Source organism: Trachurus trachurus (assembly GCF_905171665.1).
Source record: "Trachurus trachurus genome assembly, chromosome: 7".
In the NCBI taxonomy this organism is placed as follows: Eukaryota; Metazoa; Chordata; class Actinopteri; order Carangiformes; family Carangidae; genus Trachurus; species Trachurus trachurus.
The window spans coordinates 14,851,803-14,868,740 of record NC_139901.1 but is presented as its reverse complement, the minus strand read 5'-3'; the positions used below and the strand labels follow the sequence as shown (position 1 = coordinate 14,868,740).

Here is a 16,938-nt window from a genome sequence, read left to right as displayed (position 1 = left end):
AAGTTTGTATTATATTAACTAATTTAACAAACGTAACTTAATTAACTAACTTAATTATGGTCTTATAATACATCCATGATAAAAAAAAAATCATAGCTAAAAATGCACAAATGGTTCATACGGGTTCATATCATAGACTGTAAAAAGAAGGTTCATATTAATTCTAATGTACGGAAGCCACAGGTCACAAAAAAGGGCGCGCCAAGAGAAACGTTGGCTCTGTGGTTATGAACTTTTTTCAGAGGTCTTCAACAGCGGGTCCGCGCCCCCTAGTGGGTCCGCAGAGGTACTGCAGGGGGGTCATGACAATTTTGTATATTTTTTTGTTTCCACATTTATGCTTAAAATCAAAACACCAATTAGAATAGCTTGTATGCATGATTATCATGCAATTGAAAGACAAAGTTGATTTTGGCATTGGTATGTTTGTAACTGCCATGAATATGAACCTGTGTATTATTTGAATAGCTGAGTTTTGAATCCAGTACATGGTACTCGGCCCAGTTTAGTATAATACATAATTTTATAAATATGTCCCTGCTTCATCCCTCCATTAGTTTGGGGGTCCTTGGCCTAAAACATTGAAGACCCCTGCTTTAACTTATCTTCAACCAGCTCCAGTCTAACAAAATATATCATCACAGTGAGTGTTCAAATGTTGTTGTACCATGTTTCCAGGGTCTTCACACAGTTTCATCAAACACAGGAATGGAAAACTGTTAAACCATGACTCATAAACATCTCACAAATTAATCACAAATAAAAATGAATAGAAACTGATATACTTTGTTGCTTTTCACCACAGCAGTGAGTCTGCAGATCAGAGTCCATCCAAAACTTCTACCTGTTTTATTTTTATTTGTTTATACTGTTGCATCTTATTTTCTATTTCTGTAAATAGCCTGCTTGTGCTGCTGTCATATTTGAACTGGTACCTCCGTAGTGTCAGTGTGCACATTGTGTATCCCTTACATCTGGGTTTTCCTGGAAACACATGTTTATGAAAGACAAAGAGATAGGAAGTGCTGAAATGGTCTTTATTTGATTATCCATGACCCCTGATCCATAGCTGCTGCTCAGCTTCATGTGGTATTAATATTTTTATTTTCAGACACAACTGAAGCAGCAGCTCTGTCAGGGTCTGTACGGATCTGCTGCTGATCAGTAATCAGCTCATCTGTACAGTGATCAGTACATACACATTGATCAATAGTGTTACCCCCCCAAACCTGCATTAAAAATACACATTAAAAAGATCCTTTTCCCCATCACTGTCTGTAAACAGCGTCATAAAAACCACACAGGCCTGATCCTTTAATAAATTAGAAAGTAAAATATCATTGGTTCAAACGTGTTCTCCCACAAAATATGAAAACAGACTCTTTGATTTCATTCTTTTAATTAGGCATCTTCTTGTTTAAATGTTTTACTTAATGGTGTTAAATAAAACTCAAATAAAACACACTCTCACACAATCACCACACACCCTCCCCACAGGTTGCATTGTTTTCAAGTCAGTTTATGTTTGGCAGCTGAAGAGGAGACAGAGGACGAGTGAGGAGCAGTGAGGAATAAATCAGCCCAGACAAGAGGTTTACTCCGTCTCTCGCTCTCTGTTTGATTTCTCCTCACAGATTCAACTACAAGATTAAAACTGGTTTGACTGAGCGTCGAACCACAGCAGCTGGAGTTGGTGTCAAAAACCACAACTCCGATCAGCACCAAAGAGGAAATGTAGAAAACTTCATAGACGTAATACTTTACTCTATTACTGTAAAAACACCGTGTGTGTGTGTCTGTGAGTGTGTGTGAGTCAAGTGTTGAAGGCATTATTTACTATCAGTTCCTCTCTCACTCGTCCATCCCTTCATCCCTCTATCCTCATCTCACATGACGTCCGCTCGCTTGTCTCTCACTTTGTTCCTCTGTTTTGTTCGGGCCTTGAAGGCAGCAGAGTTGAAAAGATGCTGAAGGAGACACAAAGACAGAAGGTGAAACACCTGTGAACCTCTTGAGGTAAAAATAAATCATATTGTTACGTGATTGATTCCTTCTGTCCAATCAGACGGCAGCTCAGACAGATCGAGTCGTTACCTTCTCAAACCGTGAGATCTTGTTTCCTTTAACAGTGGCGTCCAGGATGATAGGGGCGCCGAGGCCGAAGATGTCTCTGAGCAGAGGGTTATACTGAACACACACACACAGTTTTTAGATGTAAATAAATCATTGCAGCTGTAGAGATCAACTGTGACACATAAATTCATTAATTAGTGTTTCCTGACTCGTTGTCGTCACATTCTGCAGCAGTGTTAAACATCTGAGTCACATCAACTGTTCATGTTAATTGACGCTTATTATATAATACATCTAATTGAATCGGTGTGTTGGTGCAACAGCTGTTATCACTGTTTGTTGGCTGCAGGTCTGAGTCTATGTGCCACTGCCAGATGTCTCAGATATGTCAGCAGACACATGTGGCCTCGTTTAAACTACAGCTACTGTCAGTCAGTACGTTTACATGACACTGGAAAGAGGCATTAATCCGTCTATAACGGGACAAAAAGCAGGCCCAATGCCCGGCCCAACCCGAGCCATTTGTATATATTTTCCGCTGAACCCTGAACTGGACCAGTTCTTGGTTGTTCACTAGGTGGCGGAATAAGTCGACCGGAAAGGGGCTTGTACTGTATTAACCTGCATCCACTAATCAGAAGGTCGGTGGTTTGATTCCTGACTCCTCTGGTCCACATGTCAAAGACACTGAACTTCTAATGGTCCCTGATGCAGCTTGGGTGCCACACACACACACACACACACACACACCTGCAGGTGGTGTCTGACTCCAGACTCCTGGATTTCTTTGAAGGCATCGTAGATTCTCCTCCGGCTCCAGCTGTCGATGTAAACACTCTCGACTCCAAACCTGATCTTTTCCACGGTGAAGTCCTCGTTCTGCAGAGGAACACAGCGTCACTGATGTGTACATGGACCTTTTTACTGACTGACTGACAGCAGGAAGTGACACTCACCTCAATGTAGTGCAGCACCTCTCTGAAGATGGAGCGCTGCTTCCTGCGGTCGTTCTTGGCTCGGTGTTTGTTTCCGTCTGTGGCCAAACTCTTCAGACTCTCGCACAGACCTTCACTGTCGTCCACCTCAAACTCCTGCAAAACACAGCCTTCGGTCAAACACACACACATTGGATGGATACTATTTTTTTGTGTGGATCTGCACTTCGTGTGTTTGCACGCTCACCTCATCTATGTCCCTCCCCAGCTCCACCAACAGCGCAATGGTCTCTCCCACTGTGATCCTGTAGTTGACGTCATTGCTCTCCAGACACGCCTGCAGCTTGGGGAGGTGTCTGGAAGTGGAACAACAAAAGATCTGTCAGTTAATCTGTCAGGTCTACCCCTTTACAAACGGTGTGATGTAGCAGAGCAGTGGGGTCCTGACCCAAAAGTCAGGTTGGGGTGTTTGGACTGAGGAGTCACAGAGACACCAACAGATGTTATAGATGTTGGACAGCTGTTGTCTCTTTATTTTATTGGTGAAGATGAATAAAAATGAGACATGAAAGTGGAATGTGCAGAACTTAGAGGAACGAGTCCAAGCGGTTCAGCATCAACACTTTTTTGGCGTTCAGCTTGGGGATCTAGTCTCTGTTACTCTGCTCTGATCAACATCGACCCTGCAGTAATCACACCGAGTGACTCACAGGTGGAGCAGCACTGTCAGTCTGGAGGGGGGGCACAGGGTGACCAGCAGGGACCACGCCTGCAGAGCGGCACTGTGGAGGCCAGGACTCCCAGGTTTAGGTGTGGGCAGCACCCCTTCTCTGTTGGGGTATGAAGACATGAATATGCTTTCCAGGAGGGCCAGAGACTTGACCAGGTCCTGAGGGAGGGGCAGACAGAGAAATAGAGACATTACTGAAACAGAGCAAGCGATTGTGATCGACAGCACAGTGATCTGATCACATACAGATGAGTCACGTGTTTCACACTGAGACCATTTACACTCATTACATTTACACGTATGACATTATGGTTAGCATTCAGCACTGCTGTAATGTTTCAGTCAGTCTTGATCAGTTAAGTGCCTGACTTTTTATTTACTCAAATTGTTTTTAGAAACACTGTGCACGACTATAGCACTAGAATAATCTGCCTTACTATCTCTGAAAGTAAACAGGTACTTAAAAAGAAACTTAAATCTTATTTTAGATTATAAATGTTGACTTGGCATTATAGGAGTGGTTCTGTTTTGTTTTCTTTGAGGAAATACATTTCTAGATTTATGGAAATTATTAAATGTTTGTTTTAACTTTTTTAACATCAGGTATATTATAATTAATTGTATTTGTCAATGTATGACATATTGAAGATGATGTGACTTCCTGTGTGTATTTTGTGTTGTTCCTTGTGGACCCCAGGAAGACTAGCGGGTTACTACAGTACCAGCTAATGGGGATCCTTAATAAACAATTAAACAATTATGGTAGTCTGATGCCAGTTGGGAACTATTTGTCCTAACCCTAACCCTGTGTAACAGAAGGAGAAGCCGCTAACAAGCTACAGCCTGTGGGAAATGTACAGAGCTGCAGACTGGTCTCCGTTTTACCGCTACAAATACGATGAGTTAGCTGCTAGCTAACCTGTTTGTGGATGGTTTGGTCTGTGATGTAACTGGTTGACTTTCCGATACGAACAAGCTGAAAGGTTCGGAGTCGGACAGACTTTAGTCAATTAATCAATCCCCCTGGCAACAGTGAGCAGACCAACAGTTGTTGGTTAACTTGCTCTTCGCTGTGCAGCAGGTGTTTCCCTGTATGAGTCTGGTGAGCAGCAGCAGTGTTGATGTTCTCACCTCTCCCTCCTCAGCAGCAGAGACGTAGCAGCACATCCCCAGGGCTCTGGCACACTGGGGACGCAGCAGGTCCACATGTGGAGAGAGAGAGAGAGAGAGAGAGAGAGAGAGAGAGAGAGAGAGAGAGAGAGAGAGAGAGAGACAGCCTGAGGTGAGCCTATTGATCTTTTCAGTGTAAAACCTCATAAAATAAATAAATCATTAACAAATGGTCAATAATGATCTGGTTTCTTCTATGAGCTATTATCTGGACCAAAAACACTGAGCTGTGACTGAATCAGATGTTTATAAGACATAAGACTCTTTATTGATCCCACATGTGGGAAATTCTTTTGTAACAGTAGAGTACAGGATGTGTAAAGAAATAAGGAATAAAATATAAAGGATTTACTATGTACAAGAATATAAATATATTAAAAAACAAAGATAAGTACTTTTATGTACAAAAAATATTTAAGTAGAAAACGATATACATGTCAAAGATATTGCACAGTGTGGGTGGTGATGAAGAACAAGTACAAGTATGGTATGTTATCATCATTATTACATTATTATTCTCCTGGTTAAGCTGCAGGTCAAATGACTGATGTGAACACATCTTCTTCTTTGCCCTATAAATTGAGGTAACCTCTGTCACTCACACTCTGGCGTGCTGTGATGCTGGCACTGGTGTCCATCAGGATGGTGGTGAGGATGGGGCGGAGCAACTTGAAGCCTTCCTCCGCCTCGTCTCCACCCTCCAGCTGGATACAGAGCAGAGCAAAGACAGTGGCAGCCGCTGCCTGCTCCTCCCCGCCTCCTGGAGCCAAACAACACAAAGTTACTCATGTTCTCACTCACTGAGTCCACCTTCACAGCACAGAGGACATTCCCAGCTCAGCTGATCCATCTCACCTTTCTTCAGGCTCCTCTCCAGACAGTCGCTGACGGTGAGGCGTCGCTCCGTCAGGAAGTCGTACAGAACTCTGCAGGAGAAAGCCTGACGCAGCGACTCCAGGGCGTTCAGGCGAGTCTTAGCACTAAGGGGGGGGGGGGGGGGGGGGGGGGGTTGCAGAGAGATAGAGTGTGCTTTGAACCATCGTTTAGTTTGACCTTCATCAGTGTTGGTCAGTGTCTCTCTGTCTCACCTCTTGTCCATCAGGTTGTCTATACACTGTTTAAGTTTGTCCTCCGTCTCCTCCTGAGCCGTCTGCTCATCCACCTGCTCCCCACCTGATGTCAACACACAGAGACAGAGTAGTGAGTTCACCTTCTGTGATTGTGTGTGTGTGTGTGTGTGTGTGTGTGTGTGTGTGTGTGTGTGTGTGTGTGTGTGTGTGTGTGTGTGAGAGAGCTGAACCATGGCAGTTAATGACATATCTATACATGTAAATTAATCAGAGCTCTGCTGTAAAGTCCAACCTGTTCCCTCCTCCAGCACGGACGCGGTTTCACTGTTGCTGCTGTAGTGGCTCTGAATATCAGACGCCAGCTCATCGTCACTGGCTCCAGATTCCACCTTCACCCCGTTCTTCACACCTAGAGGAGCGGGGGGAGGAGGGAGGGGGGTTAGTGTTTGATATTTAGAAAAACCAGCATAAACTTCTCTCTGCTGTGGAGTCTCAGTGTCTCCTCAGCGCAGATGGTGACAGGACGGTTAGCTGACGGGAAACATGGTGGGAATTGATGAGCTCGTTAACAGCAGCGGAAGTTTCCTAAGCAGAAGCTGCAGTGATGTAATTTCCTGTCTATATCATCCCCGCTGTCCGTCTCATCAGGCTGTACAAGGAGGATTTGCAATAACAGAAATACCCCCACAGTCAGCAGAGTGAACAGTGCCTCCTCCACGATTCATATGAAACACAGAGAGGACAAGAAGTTGTGAAATCAACCAGCTGATCTCAAGTGTGAACATTCATTTTCACCGCCACACACTCCACCAATGATTTCCTCCTCAAAAACAACACCACAAGAATTTCCCATGAGGCAGTTCTCTGCCATCTTGAGTTTGTATTTAGAGACCACGCAGAGCTGAAGGCCGAGGTCAGGCAGCTAAGCTAAGCTAAACTAACCCTCAGGTTCCTGCCAACTCAGGACTTTCTACTGTCGGTGGGATTACAGAGCTTCATTCACCCCATGTGTCCATCCAGAACGGTCACACTGTACGTGTGGGTCAAAGAGGACAGTTGGGGTGACAGAGAGGTAATGTATTCCTGCAGTGATGGAGCACGGGAGTTGTAGTTGTGTAACGTTTATGTAGCACTTGGTGTACAGTAATTATGACAGCGTTGACATGATCACACTGTCGGCAGATGATCAGAAACCTCAGAGGACACAGGTAAGGTTAGACTGAGTGTAACCCGAGCAAACTGGGTCACAGGTCACCGGTTAGACTGGAGCTGGATCAGCTGTGGCCTTCTCTTAATTGGGGTAAATTCACCTTCAGCCACAAGCTGTTGATCTCCTGCTGTTACTACTAGCTGCTGTAGTTAGTTGTGTTATTAACACATTCATATAATCATATAATATCAATATTCTGAGGTGAGAGTGATAGTAAAATCCAGTTTCCCCTGAGGACCACAGGGACCTGAGTGCAGCTCTCACCATCTACACTGTTATTAACTATAATTATTAATGTGTTTAAACAAACAGCAGCTTCTGATCACGCACACACACAGCTCCACCTGCAACCTGTCACTTTCCTGTCATCATCCCTCATCTCCTGGCCACGCTGTGGGTTACTCCCCTACAGACACACACACACACACACACACAGTCAGGGCTGCCCACATGCAGCTCAGTTATGTGGAGTGAGCCCCCTGCCCCGGCTCATGTGTCGTTTCTTTACTTTACGCTGATACAGCAACAGATAGTCACTCAGTCTCAGGATGTGAGTCTCTAATCATGGCCTGAGCCTTAGAGACATATAAGACAGTAGCTGTTTCACACTGAGATCACACAGCGATTTCTTTTTCAGTCTGGACTAAATGAAAGTGTGAACTCTCGCAGTCTGTTAGGATTAATCACAGCTTTGGAAACTAAACCATCATGACTCTATTAAAACTGACATCACCGAGTCCCATCGGCACCAGCGTCTGTTCATGTCACACTGGAAACATCAGCAGCTGCTTTACAAACACAAATATTTAAACTTGCAGAAATTTCACAATCAGCCAGAAAACAGGCGGATCAACCACAGAGAGATGACGGCACTCATTACTCATTAACCTGGATCCTCAGTGTGTGAAGCACTGTGGTGAACTCTGAACAGTCACTACAGGAAGTCGATCGCTGCTGCCGAGATCCTGCTGGCGTCAGCGCAGGTGAGGCGGTGAAAGGCCTGATGGGAGCAGCACATTCAGGTATAAACTGGGTTTTAGCTTTAGGTGTTAGTCGCCTCCTGTCAGTGCAGGGTCAAGCGTTGATGACTTTCCTTAATGAAGGTGTAGTTAACTCTCAGTGTTCAGGCCAGGCATGCAGGAGGGAGCTGATGCAGAGCCATGACAAGGCTGCAATGAAGTCAGACAACAACCTTGGCCGGTAACAGTGACCAAGGTGATGGCGAGAGAGAGGAGGTATTAACACATTCACACAGAGAGGGTAACAGAGCATGGGTTGCTGCTGAATTCACATCATGCATTGTGTTGGTGAGGTCCAAGAGCTTCTGGACATGAAGCTGAGGTCAGAGGTCAGGGGTCAGGGGTCAGTGGAGTTACCTTTCAGAGACGCTTTAGCCGCCAGCTGAAGAACCTCCTGACGCAGAGAGCCTGGAGATGATGTATGGATGAAAAGGATAAAGTAAAGGGGCAAATGGGTTGGAGGAGGAAGAGTGATGGGTGGATGGGAAGGAGAGGTGACATGAAGGAGTGGCCGTGTTGGAGGAGAAAATATCAGAGGTGAGATCCACTGATACAATCAACATGTCTGAACTACTAGCGAGGAGGCTCACAGGCAGCTAACTTGGGTGATCAGACTGACACGGATCAAATATCAGACCTGAAGCTCCCATTGGTCCAGAGTGTTTGTCCCTCCCCCTGGTACTATATGTACAATAATGTGTGGATGTGTGTGTATTTTAGGGACTGGCAGCACGTGGGCCCCTAAGGGTGATGTCACTCCATGAAACGTGAGGGGAGGCCACGCCCTCTCAGGCACATGCACGGGCCACACCACTGATGTATTGTACAGTGATAAGAACCAGGTGTAGAGCAGCAGCATTGGTCTCAGTGTGTAGACTGTAAACTCAAAGACACACACACACACACACACTCTTCATCCCTCCCCCACGTGCTTTTCTCTAACTGCTGCTGTGAATCACACACATTGACCTTTGACACCAAGGAGTGACTTTTAACATATATGTATATATTATATATGTGTGTGTGTGTGACATTAGAGTTATTTCCTGAGCTCTCGGCTCCAACACACAGTGTCAGAGCTGAACCGCAGCTCCGATCATAAACTAAAAGCTGGTGAAGTTGGAGGAGCAACAGGCTGCGCGGCTCTCACTCCTCCGCACAGCCCGTACTAACACTTCACACTCGGCCTGTTTCCTCCCCTCTGCTCCCCGACAAAAACACAGTCTGACTGTCACTTAGCAGCACAGTGTGACACTTACCGGGTTTACCGGAGCCACGTTTCCCCTTCTTGCTCCGCGGCATGTCGAGCAGCAGCGGTCAGAGCTAGCGGGAGCTAACCGAGTTATGCTAGCTGAAGTTAGCCGCTGTCAGCTCCGCTCCTGGCGGGTTTCTCTCTGTCTGACGGCAGCAGCAGCAGCAGGTGGCCGGGCGGTCTCCGTAGTTTGGTCCTCACAGGCAGCTGTAACCCTCCAGAGAGTCACTATCCTTTCACACAGTTGTGTTGACAGTTCAGCTAATGGCAAACTAGCGTCCTCCTCTACACACACCGTGTCCGCCGCCGCCACGCTCCGCGGCTCTCCGCTCTCTTCAAAACCGGGATAAAGAGTTGGTCCCAAAGGCGGAGGAGTCACTCCACGGTCCGTATTATCTGTGGCTGTCCCCGGGTGATCTGTCTCTACTGTCGGGCTGACACTCTAAAAGCTTTTCGAGGTGTTTTGGACGGAGTTTTGAGCACGCTGCTGTCGTCAGGTCCACCATCTTCCCTTCAGTAACGACTGATGATCAGACCGGTGTCGTGCCAGGACTTGATTGCTGCCAGAAACTGGTTTCCGGTCCGCGGGAGCGCGCACAGTCGGTGAAAGTTGAAAAGCGCAGCTTCTGTGGGTGGCTCAGGCTCTACGGCTGCATTCATCAGGCTCAAACAGCCAGTAGTATGCCACAGTTTACATCGATGGATGGTATGTGAGACAATAACACATATTTTAAGAGGTACCACATAACCACCCTCCCAGCCACAGGGAGTAACACAACTAAATCAGGGTTTGAAATAAACTTTTTGACCTACTAGCCAAGTGGCTAGATATCACCAATAAGCTGTGGCATACTGGCTGTTTGAGCCCGATGAAGGCAGCCGTAGAGCCACAGAAGCTGCGCTAGTGCGCTTTTCAACTTTATATCCCTTTGGCTGATTGGTCAGTGCGCATACCCGGGACTCGAGACCTTCTTTTTACAGTCTATGCTCGAGACTAGGGTGGTTCAAACCCCGCCCGGGCCCTCCTTCGTCCTGCCGCATTTAACAGACTGTGCGCGCTCCTGCGGACGGGGTTGCCAGGTTCGCTCCGAAGCATCCCCCACTTCCGGTGTTGTATGTGAGGTCATGAGTCGAGTCATAAAATCAATATTTTTCTCTTTTTAACTTTCTAGTAATTAAAATTTTTGATGTCAAATAATCTCTTTTATTGTATATGTTGTGTGTCTGTTGTTGTGTTGTCCGTTGTGTTGTCCGTCTTGCCTATGGACCTTGAGTCTGAATGTACTGTATGTAACACATTAAAAACACACAAACACCTCAGGGACATATTAAGACTATTTTTCTTAAACATAAATCACAATATTCACGTTCAAAACAAGTTTAAACATTTGATCTGAATTAAGAGCACAATCACAAAAACTAGATTTTATTTTTTTTTATTTTGAAGCAAGAGTTTGTAGGACTGACTGACCACAGAAAATAGTGAAGGATAATTTCATGAATAGAAAACATCATATTAATATAAACAAAAGAATCACAGGCCAGTTCTGAGATTATCTCTTTAATTACAGAAAAGTCATTTTCTGATCAGATAAAAAAAAATCTTATTAAAATATTAGGGTCCAAACAGTGCATCTTCAAGACTACCTGTAGATAAGTAGTGTTATATATTTAGTGTATTATTGTTTTAATTAAATTAAACACATAGAGTTCAAAACAAAGGCGGATCGTAAAGAAGGCATTACATTTGATCAGTAGTCAAACACATAACGACAATTAACAGACTATGAAGTTCAACTATTGGTGAAGCATATGTAATGTAAACTTTGTGTAAGATAAACTGGTCTTTGAAAAAAAACAAGGTCTTGATTGGCTAGTGAACACATTCAGGATCATATGCTTCACCAACCTGGCTGACAACAACATTAATGGAATGGCATTTAAAAGAGCTTCAGGATAGATGCAGAGATGCTATGATTTAACACGGAAAGAAGGATTTGGATGTTTTTGTTTTGGTCCACTAGCAAGAAACATACTGTTTCATTAGTAAAACTGATTCTCTACAACAAACAAAGGTTAATGAATTAATTAAATATGTGCATGTAAAGTATCTGAGCAGTGAGTTGATCCACTTGAAGCTGCTCTGATTAAAACCAGAAGAGAGAATCAGACTCTGGTCTATGGACCATGTTGACAAGACGCCAGCTCCACACACTGATGGATATACTGTATCTTACCTGCGACCTGCTGCTGTTTCTGTTTAATGTCAGTGACTGATTAATTAAACCACTAATTAATTAACCACTAATTACACTGCAGTGTGTGAGAGACTCTTGGGACTCCTGTATTCACACTTCGGTTTTCCATTGGTGTATTTCCAGAGGTAAATTGAGTTGACAATACTGGTGAATCAGAAAAACAGTAGTGTGTGTGTGTGTCCTATCCAGTGTAGTAGTTGGTGGGAACGAAGGGCATCTTGGTGACAGTGGCCGGCACGGCTTTCTTCCTGACCTCCACCTGGATATTTGTCCCATTCTTAGCGAACGCTGCATCCACGTAACCCATGGCAATGTTCTTCTTCAGGCAGGGGGAGGGACAGCCGCTGGTCACCTCGCCTGAGAGACGACATGGCATCATGTTCAGAGGAAGTTAGCAAACAGAAATGTTCATCTACTGTGGCCTGGTTGATCCTACCGTTCAGTAAAAGTCTGTAAGTTTTGGGACTGGTCACTTGAATCATGCTTTAAAAATATCATGATAACATGCAACATCTGTGACTAACTGAGTGAGTTGATATTTATCACACTGACCTGGTAATGTGTCATGTTGTGCGTGACATCACATAACACCACACATATGATTTCACATAATCTAATTGAAACTTTTCTTTAAAAAGGCGTACCACCCAGCTGTTGGATCATAAAAACAGTGATATCTCCATTTCAGCTGTGAGATTTTGTTTTACAGAAGCTGCTTTGGTGTTGGTGTTACATATTACATTTATATACATTACATCTATATAGTATCTCTCAAATCGTGTGTCTGTGGTCAAGGTTTGTGCCATTTATATTTGATTTTATTGATTTATGCTTTGAGCCGTTCGTGTTTTATTATCAGTGATTATTTTTTTGCCATTACTGACAGCATTCTTGATTAACTCCTCACCTATGACCTGTCCGTCTGCGCTGAGTATGGGGGTGTGCTGTCTGACCGGGGGGCCGGTGGAAACCAGACCCACTCTCTTCCTGGCCGTCTTGGCTTTGATCTGGGGGACGATGATGTTGGCGCCAGGGAAATCCTTTGTCTGGCGCCGACGTTTCCCTGAAGACCAAGCAGCAGAGAGTCAGCACACACTGAACCACAGACTCTGAATCCCTGACATAAACATTATTAAGCGCAGCGCCACCTATTGTCCAGACCAGCGACCCCTCCACAGGTGTGGTGCTCTCATCTATGTCGTTGCCATAGAGACAGAGCCCCGCCTCCAGCCTCAAACTGTCCCTGGCTCCCAGACCGGCCAGCTTCACCTCGCTGTTACCCAGCAGCCTCTCTGTCAGCTCCACCACTCTGGACTGAGGGACGGAGATCTGACACACAAGAGAAGTGAAGGTTTCGTAAATGTTTGTTTTGTTCAGACGTCACTGTGTCGGATATTAATATTTGTTAATGGTAAGAGGAACTCATTAACATGTTGGAAATACAAACATGACTCTCAGTTCTGGGGGACTAATAAAGATAAAGAGAAGCAAAATTCCCACAATCCCTCTGTCACCCACACAGACGCACACACACTATACACACAATATAACTTATAGCTGCGCCTCAGCCAAAATTAACAACTAATCCCTACCTCCACCCCGTCCTCCCCCGTGTATCCACAGCGAGTCACCCTGCAGCCGGGAACACCGAACACAGTGGCCAGGGCTGAGGTCATGAAGGTCAGTTTACTGAGGTCCTCCTTCAGACCCTCCTGGAGCACCTGCGACATGGACGGACCTGACCACACAGACCATCAATAATCAATACATGGGAGAGCCACTCGCACTGGGTACGTCATATTGTCAGATCACTCAAGAGTTAAATGAAAGTTAAATGAAAGAAAACAGATAAGAATGTGGACAAAAGAATAACACTAATAAAAAGAAAGAAAGAAAGAAAGAAAGAATCTTTCACCTTGCAGAGCGATCAGAGCTTCATCCAGAAACTCCAAATCCACATCACATCCTGCAGCTTTGAACTCTGCCAGTCGAGCCTACACACACAAACACACACACACACACACACACACACACACACACACACATTAGAGCCTCTTAATCACTCCACCTGTTATCTGTATTGTGTGTGAGTGTGTGTGTGTGTGTCCCCTCACCTTCATGTGAGCTGAGTCTTTGTCTGAACAGCCAGCGTTGGACACCACGTACAGGTAGCCCTGGTCCGTCTTTGTCACGATGAGGTCATCAATGATCCCCCCCGCCTCAGTGGTGAAGAGGGACAACGTACCCTGGGGAGGGGGTCGGGACATGTGGGACATTTTGACACTTCATCAAATCGTATGAAACTCTGACAATTAATCTATGATAGTTATGATAATTATTAAAGATGTTCTGCAGATGTTTTGCGTTATTCTCACTAATTAAACTATGAAGAGCCTTCAACAACAGATCTGTAAATTCAGATGAACCTGAACGCAGCTCAGACACAGTGAAGCGCTGGCCAGCTGCAGACAGATGTTTCAGTCAGCTTATGACCCTGTGTTTGACCCTGTGTCTACTGGACCTCATTGTCCTGTCCACAGGCAGGTGATTAGCTGAGGCAGGCTCCTCTCACCTGGTTGTCCTTCAGCTCTGCGATGTCCGCAACTACCAGGGACTCCATGAACCTCACCCGGTCTCTGCCATGGACTTTGGTCTGACACAAGAAACAGGTTCAAACAGAGATACAGATGAGGAAAACGTGGGCTGGGTGGGTTTGACTGGGTGATTTAACTGATTAAACATGATAAGATTATTAACGTGAAACTAAAATCAATATGAGTGAGTCTGCCTCACCTGCAACATGTGGCTGACGTCGAAGATGGAGCAGTGCTGTCTGGTGTGCATGTGTGAGCTGATGTGACTGTCTTTGTACTGGACCGGCATCGACCAGCCTGCAAACTCCACCATCTTCCCCCCCGACTCCCTGTGGAAGTCAAACAGGCGGGTCTTCCTCAGGGCGGCCTGAAAACGCAACACAACACATCTGTTGCAGATAATGTGTTTGACAGGATGAAGCTGCAGGACTGAAGCATCAGACAGTTGCTACAGTGGTTGTTTGTTAGTTTTTCATTGAGGACGAGTGAAAGTTGTGTATGTGGACAAAAGTGTGTGTGTGTGATCAGACTGAATCTCTAACAGTCACATGAAGCTGAGCCTCAACATGTGTGTTTTACAGTCTATTGTCTCTGTGACCTCTGACCTTCGAACTTGACAGCAGAGGGACTTATCAGCACAGTGGCAGCAGTGCATTGTGGGTCCTACTGCTCTTTACAAAACTGTGCAAGTCCAAAGTCACAGATTAATGACACACACACACACACACACACACACACACACACACACACACACACACACTAGAGCTACCACCGATTAGTTCTTGCTCTTGTCTTTGATTTTTATCACAGACGTCAAAGTTCACAGATATGATTAATTAATTGATTAACTGATTGATCACCTTCAGTGGGTGAATTGTATTCAACTTCCACAACATCTGCACTAACACGTTGTAATGTGTCAGTAATTCAGACATCAGCTTCATTCATGTCTGTTTATTTATAGATTGCTTTATGTTTGGAAGAAACCCTAGCTGTTTCTGTTTGGTCTGAATCACAATAAAGTTGGGTTTGAATCTCCCACCACAGACTGAATGAATGAATGAATGGATGAGTGGATTAATGTGATCACAGCCTCAGTCTGCAGCCTCAGAGCTGATCCAGAATCAGTCACTCGTGCTTCTAATAAAATCATGTGCAGCTCAGTGAAGTGGAGCAAATGAAGTCTGCACCGACTGAACTGAACCAGACTGAACTGAACGGGACTGAACTGAACTGCGCTCTGCTGCTAAACCTTTCTCTTCTTCATCCTCCTCTTCATCGCGCACTGAGGAACCCGGGTTTCCCTCCGGCGGCCTGTGGGACCTGCTGCTGTGAACCGTGCTCCGCTCCGCACTCACCTCAGCTCCTGAAGCCTGCCTCTGCTGCCTCCTTCCCGCACTGCCAGCACCGCTGACCCGCAGCAAACCGTCTCTCGATGCCCGCAGCCCGAGCCCCGCAGCCCGGACCCCGACCCCGACCATCCTCCGAGTCCACATCGTGCCACCTGAGTCCCGCTGAGGTCTGTCTCTGACTCGGTCTGCAGGGGGAGGACACTTCCGTGGACTCTGAGGAGTTTCTGCTTCTCTGGCAAAAACACATGGAACCAGTAAATCAGCGGTGGATTGTGGGAAATGTAGTTGATGAGCGTGTTTTTGTGCCACGGAACTTGATGATGCTCATGAGACTCACATGTTGTGATCTTGTGCGTCGGTTTGGTAAAGCTAATGCCAAGCTAATGCTAAACTAGCACAGAGTTAGGCTACCTTATTTAGCCACCATATTTTATATTGTATATTTGTATATTTTCATCTTCATTTTTTATCTTTATCCTCTTCAACTTTACATGATTTCCTCCAGGGATCAAGGGTTACACACAGCAGCACAATTATTAAAATAAAGACAATTTTTAAACCTAATTGGAGAAGCTAATTAACTGTTGTAGATAATAAGTGTTGAGTCAGTTTGTGAGGATGAGTGAGGTGCGACAAACAGCGTGAAGTACCAGGAAATGAGTTCAGCCACCACAGCCCATTCATCTTGTCATTATGACCGACCAGGGCCGTTGCTAGGAATTCTGGGCCCCCTTAAAGAATACTAAAGTGGGCCCCTATCCCCTAACTTTTCCTTTCTTTCTTTTTAGACTACGTATGTATTATCATTTTTTATTTAGCCTACTTTGTTTTGATGCTTAGTCAGGGTCTTGTGCAGAATGATTCAGTCATACAAAGATTAGACTAATGGGGTGTTTTGTGGGCCCCACTGGGCGCTGGGCCCATGGCTGGGCCCCTAGAATTATCATCACCTTTCTCCCCTATACAACGGCCCTGTGACCAACAGCTGTCAGTCATGTGAAAATTTTCAATCCACTTGAGTGAGTGAGTGAGAGAGAGAGTGTGTGTGTGTGTGTGTGTGTGTGTGTGTGTGTGTGTGTGTGTGTGTGTGTGTGTGTGTGTGTGTGTGTGTGTGTGTGTGTGTGTGTGTGTGTGTGTGTGTGTGTGTCCCTCCCTCCCCCTGATCAGTCAGAGGACTAATAATACCTCATGTCTCTGCTGCTATTTCAGACCTGGAGGGAGTGGGCATGTTTCGGGGGGCTCCTCTCTCTCCAGATCTCTAGCTCTCTCGACGTC

General features: G+C 45.4%; 2 protein-coding genes across 3 annotated transcripts; both read right to left on the bottom strand.

Annotated features, from left to right (window-relative positions):
* Positions 1 to 1,031: 1,031 nt before the first annotated feature.
* On the bottom strand, positions 1,032 to 10,034 carry ifrd2 (interferon-related developmental regulator 2). 2 transcript variants are annotated; one of them, XM_083976340.1, is made up of 13 exons: positions 9,467 to 10,034; positions 8,565 to 8,615; positions 6,271 to 6,387; positions 5,997 to 6,081; positions 5,764 to 5,888; positions 5,511 to 5,668; positions 4,870 to 4,923; positions 3,719 to 3,897; positions 3,256 to 3,364; positions 3,030 to 3,164; positions 2,824 to 2,952; positions 2,095 to 2,187; positions 1,032 to 1,967 (listed from the first exon to the last, which is right to left on the bottom strand). In XM_083976340.1, the coding sequence occupies exons 1-13, from the start codon at positions 9,507 to 9,509 to the stop codon at positions 1,887 to 1,889; spliced, it is 1,359 nt and encodes a 452-aa protein (XP_083832466.1). In that variant the 5' UTR covers positions 9,510 to 10,034; the 3' UTR covers positions 1,032 to 1,886. The 2 variants fall into 2 exon arrangements, with proteins under 2 accessions (XP_083832466.1, XP_083832467.1); XM_083976341.1 differs by lacking the exon at positions 8,565 to 8,615.
* Positions 10,035 to 11,001: 967 nt separating this feature from the next.
* On the bottom strand, positions 11,002 to 15,880 carry amt (aminomethyltransferase). The gene is made up of 9 exons (XM_083976342.1): positions 15,670 to 15,880; positions 14,511 to 14,678; positions 14,290 to 14,370; positions 13,832 to 13,963; positions 13,633 to 13,711; positions 13,310 to 13,455; positions 12,866 to 13,046; positions 12,625 to 12,780; positions 11,002 to 12,074 (listed from the first exon to the last, which is right to left on the bottom strand). Exons 1-9 carry the CDS (start codon positions 15,805 to 15,807, stop codon positions 11,899 to 11,901), a joined length of 1,257 nt encoding a protein of 418 aa, XP_083832468.1. The 5' UTR covers positions 15,808 to 15,880; the 3' UTR covers positions 11,002 to 11,898.
* Between the last annotated feature and the right edge of the window lie 1,058 nt (positions 15,881 to 16,938).

Coding starts and splice junctions, on each gene's coding strand:
- ifrd2 (XM_083976340.1), bottom strand. CDS start 9,509: ATGCCGCGGAGCAAGAAGGGGAAACGTGGCTCCGGTAAACCCG. Junction 2,188..2,823: donor GAGTCAGACACCACCTGCAG/GTGTGTGTGTGT, acceptor GTGTGTGTTCAG/TATAACCCTCTGCTCAGAGA. Junction 1,968..2,094: donor AGATCTCACGGTTTGAGAAG/GTAACGACTCGA, acceptor TGTCTCCTTCAG/CATCTTTTCAACTCTGCTGC.
- amt (XM_083976342.1), bottom strand. CDS start 15,807: ATGTGGACTCGGAGGATGGTCGGGGTCGGGGTCCGGGCTGCGGGGCTC. Junction 14,679..15,669: donor GGCAGGCTTCAGGAGCTGAG/GTGAGTGCGGAG, acceptor TTGCGTTTTCAG/GCCGCCCTGAGGAAGACCCG. Junction 14,371..14,510: donor ACGTCAGCCACATGTTGCAG/GTGAGGCAGACT, acceptor TTCTTGTGTCAG/ACCAAAGTCCATGGCAGAGA.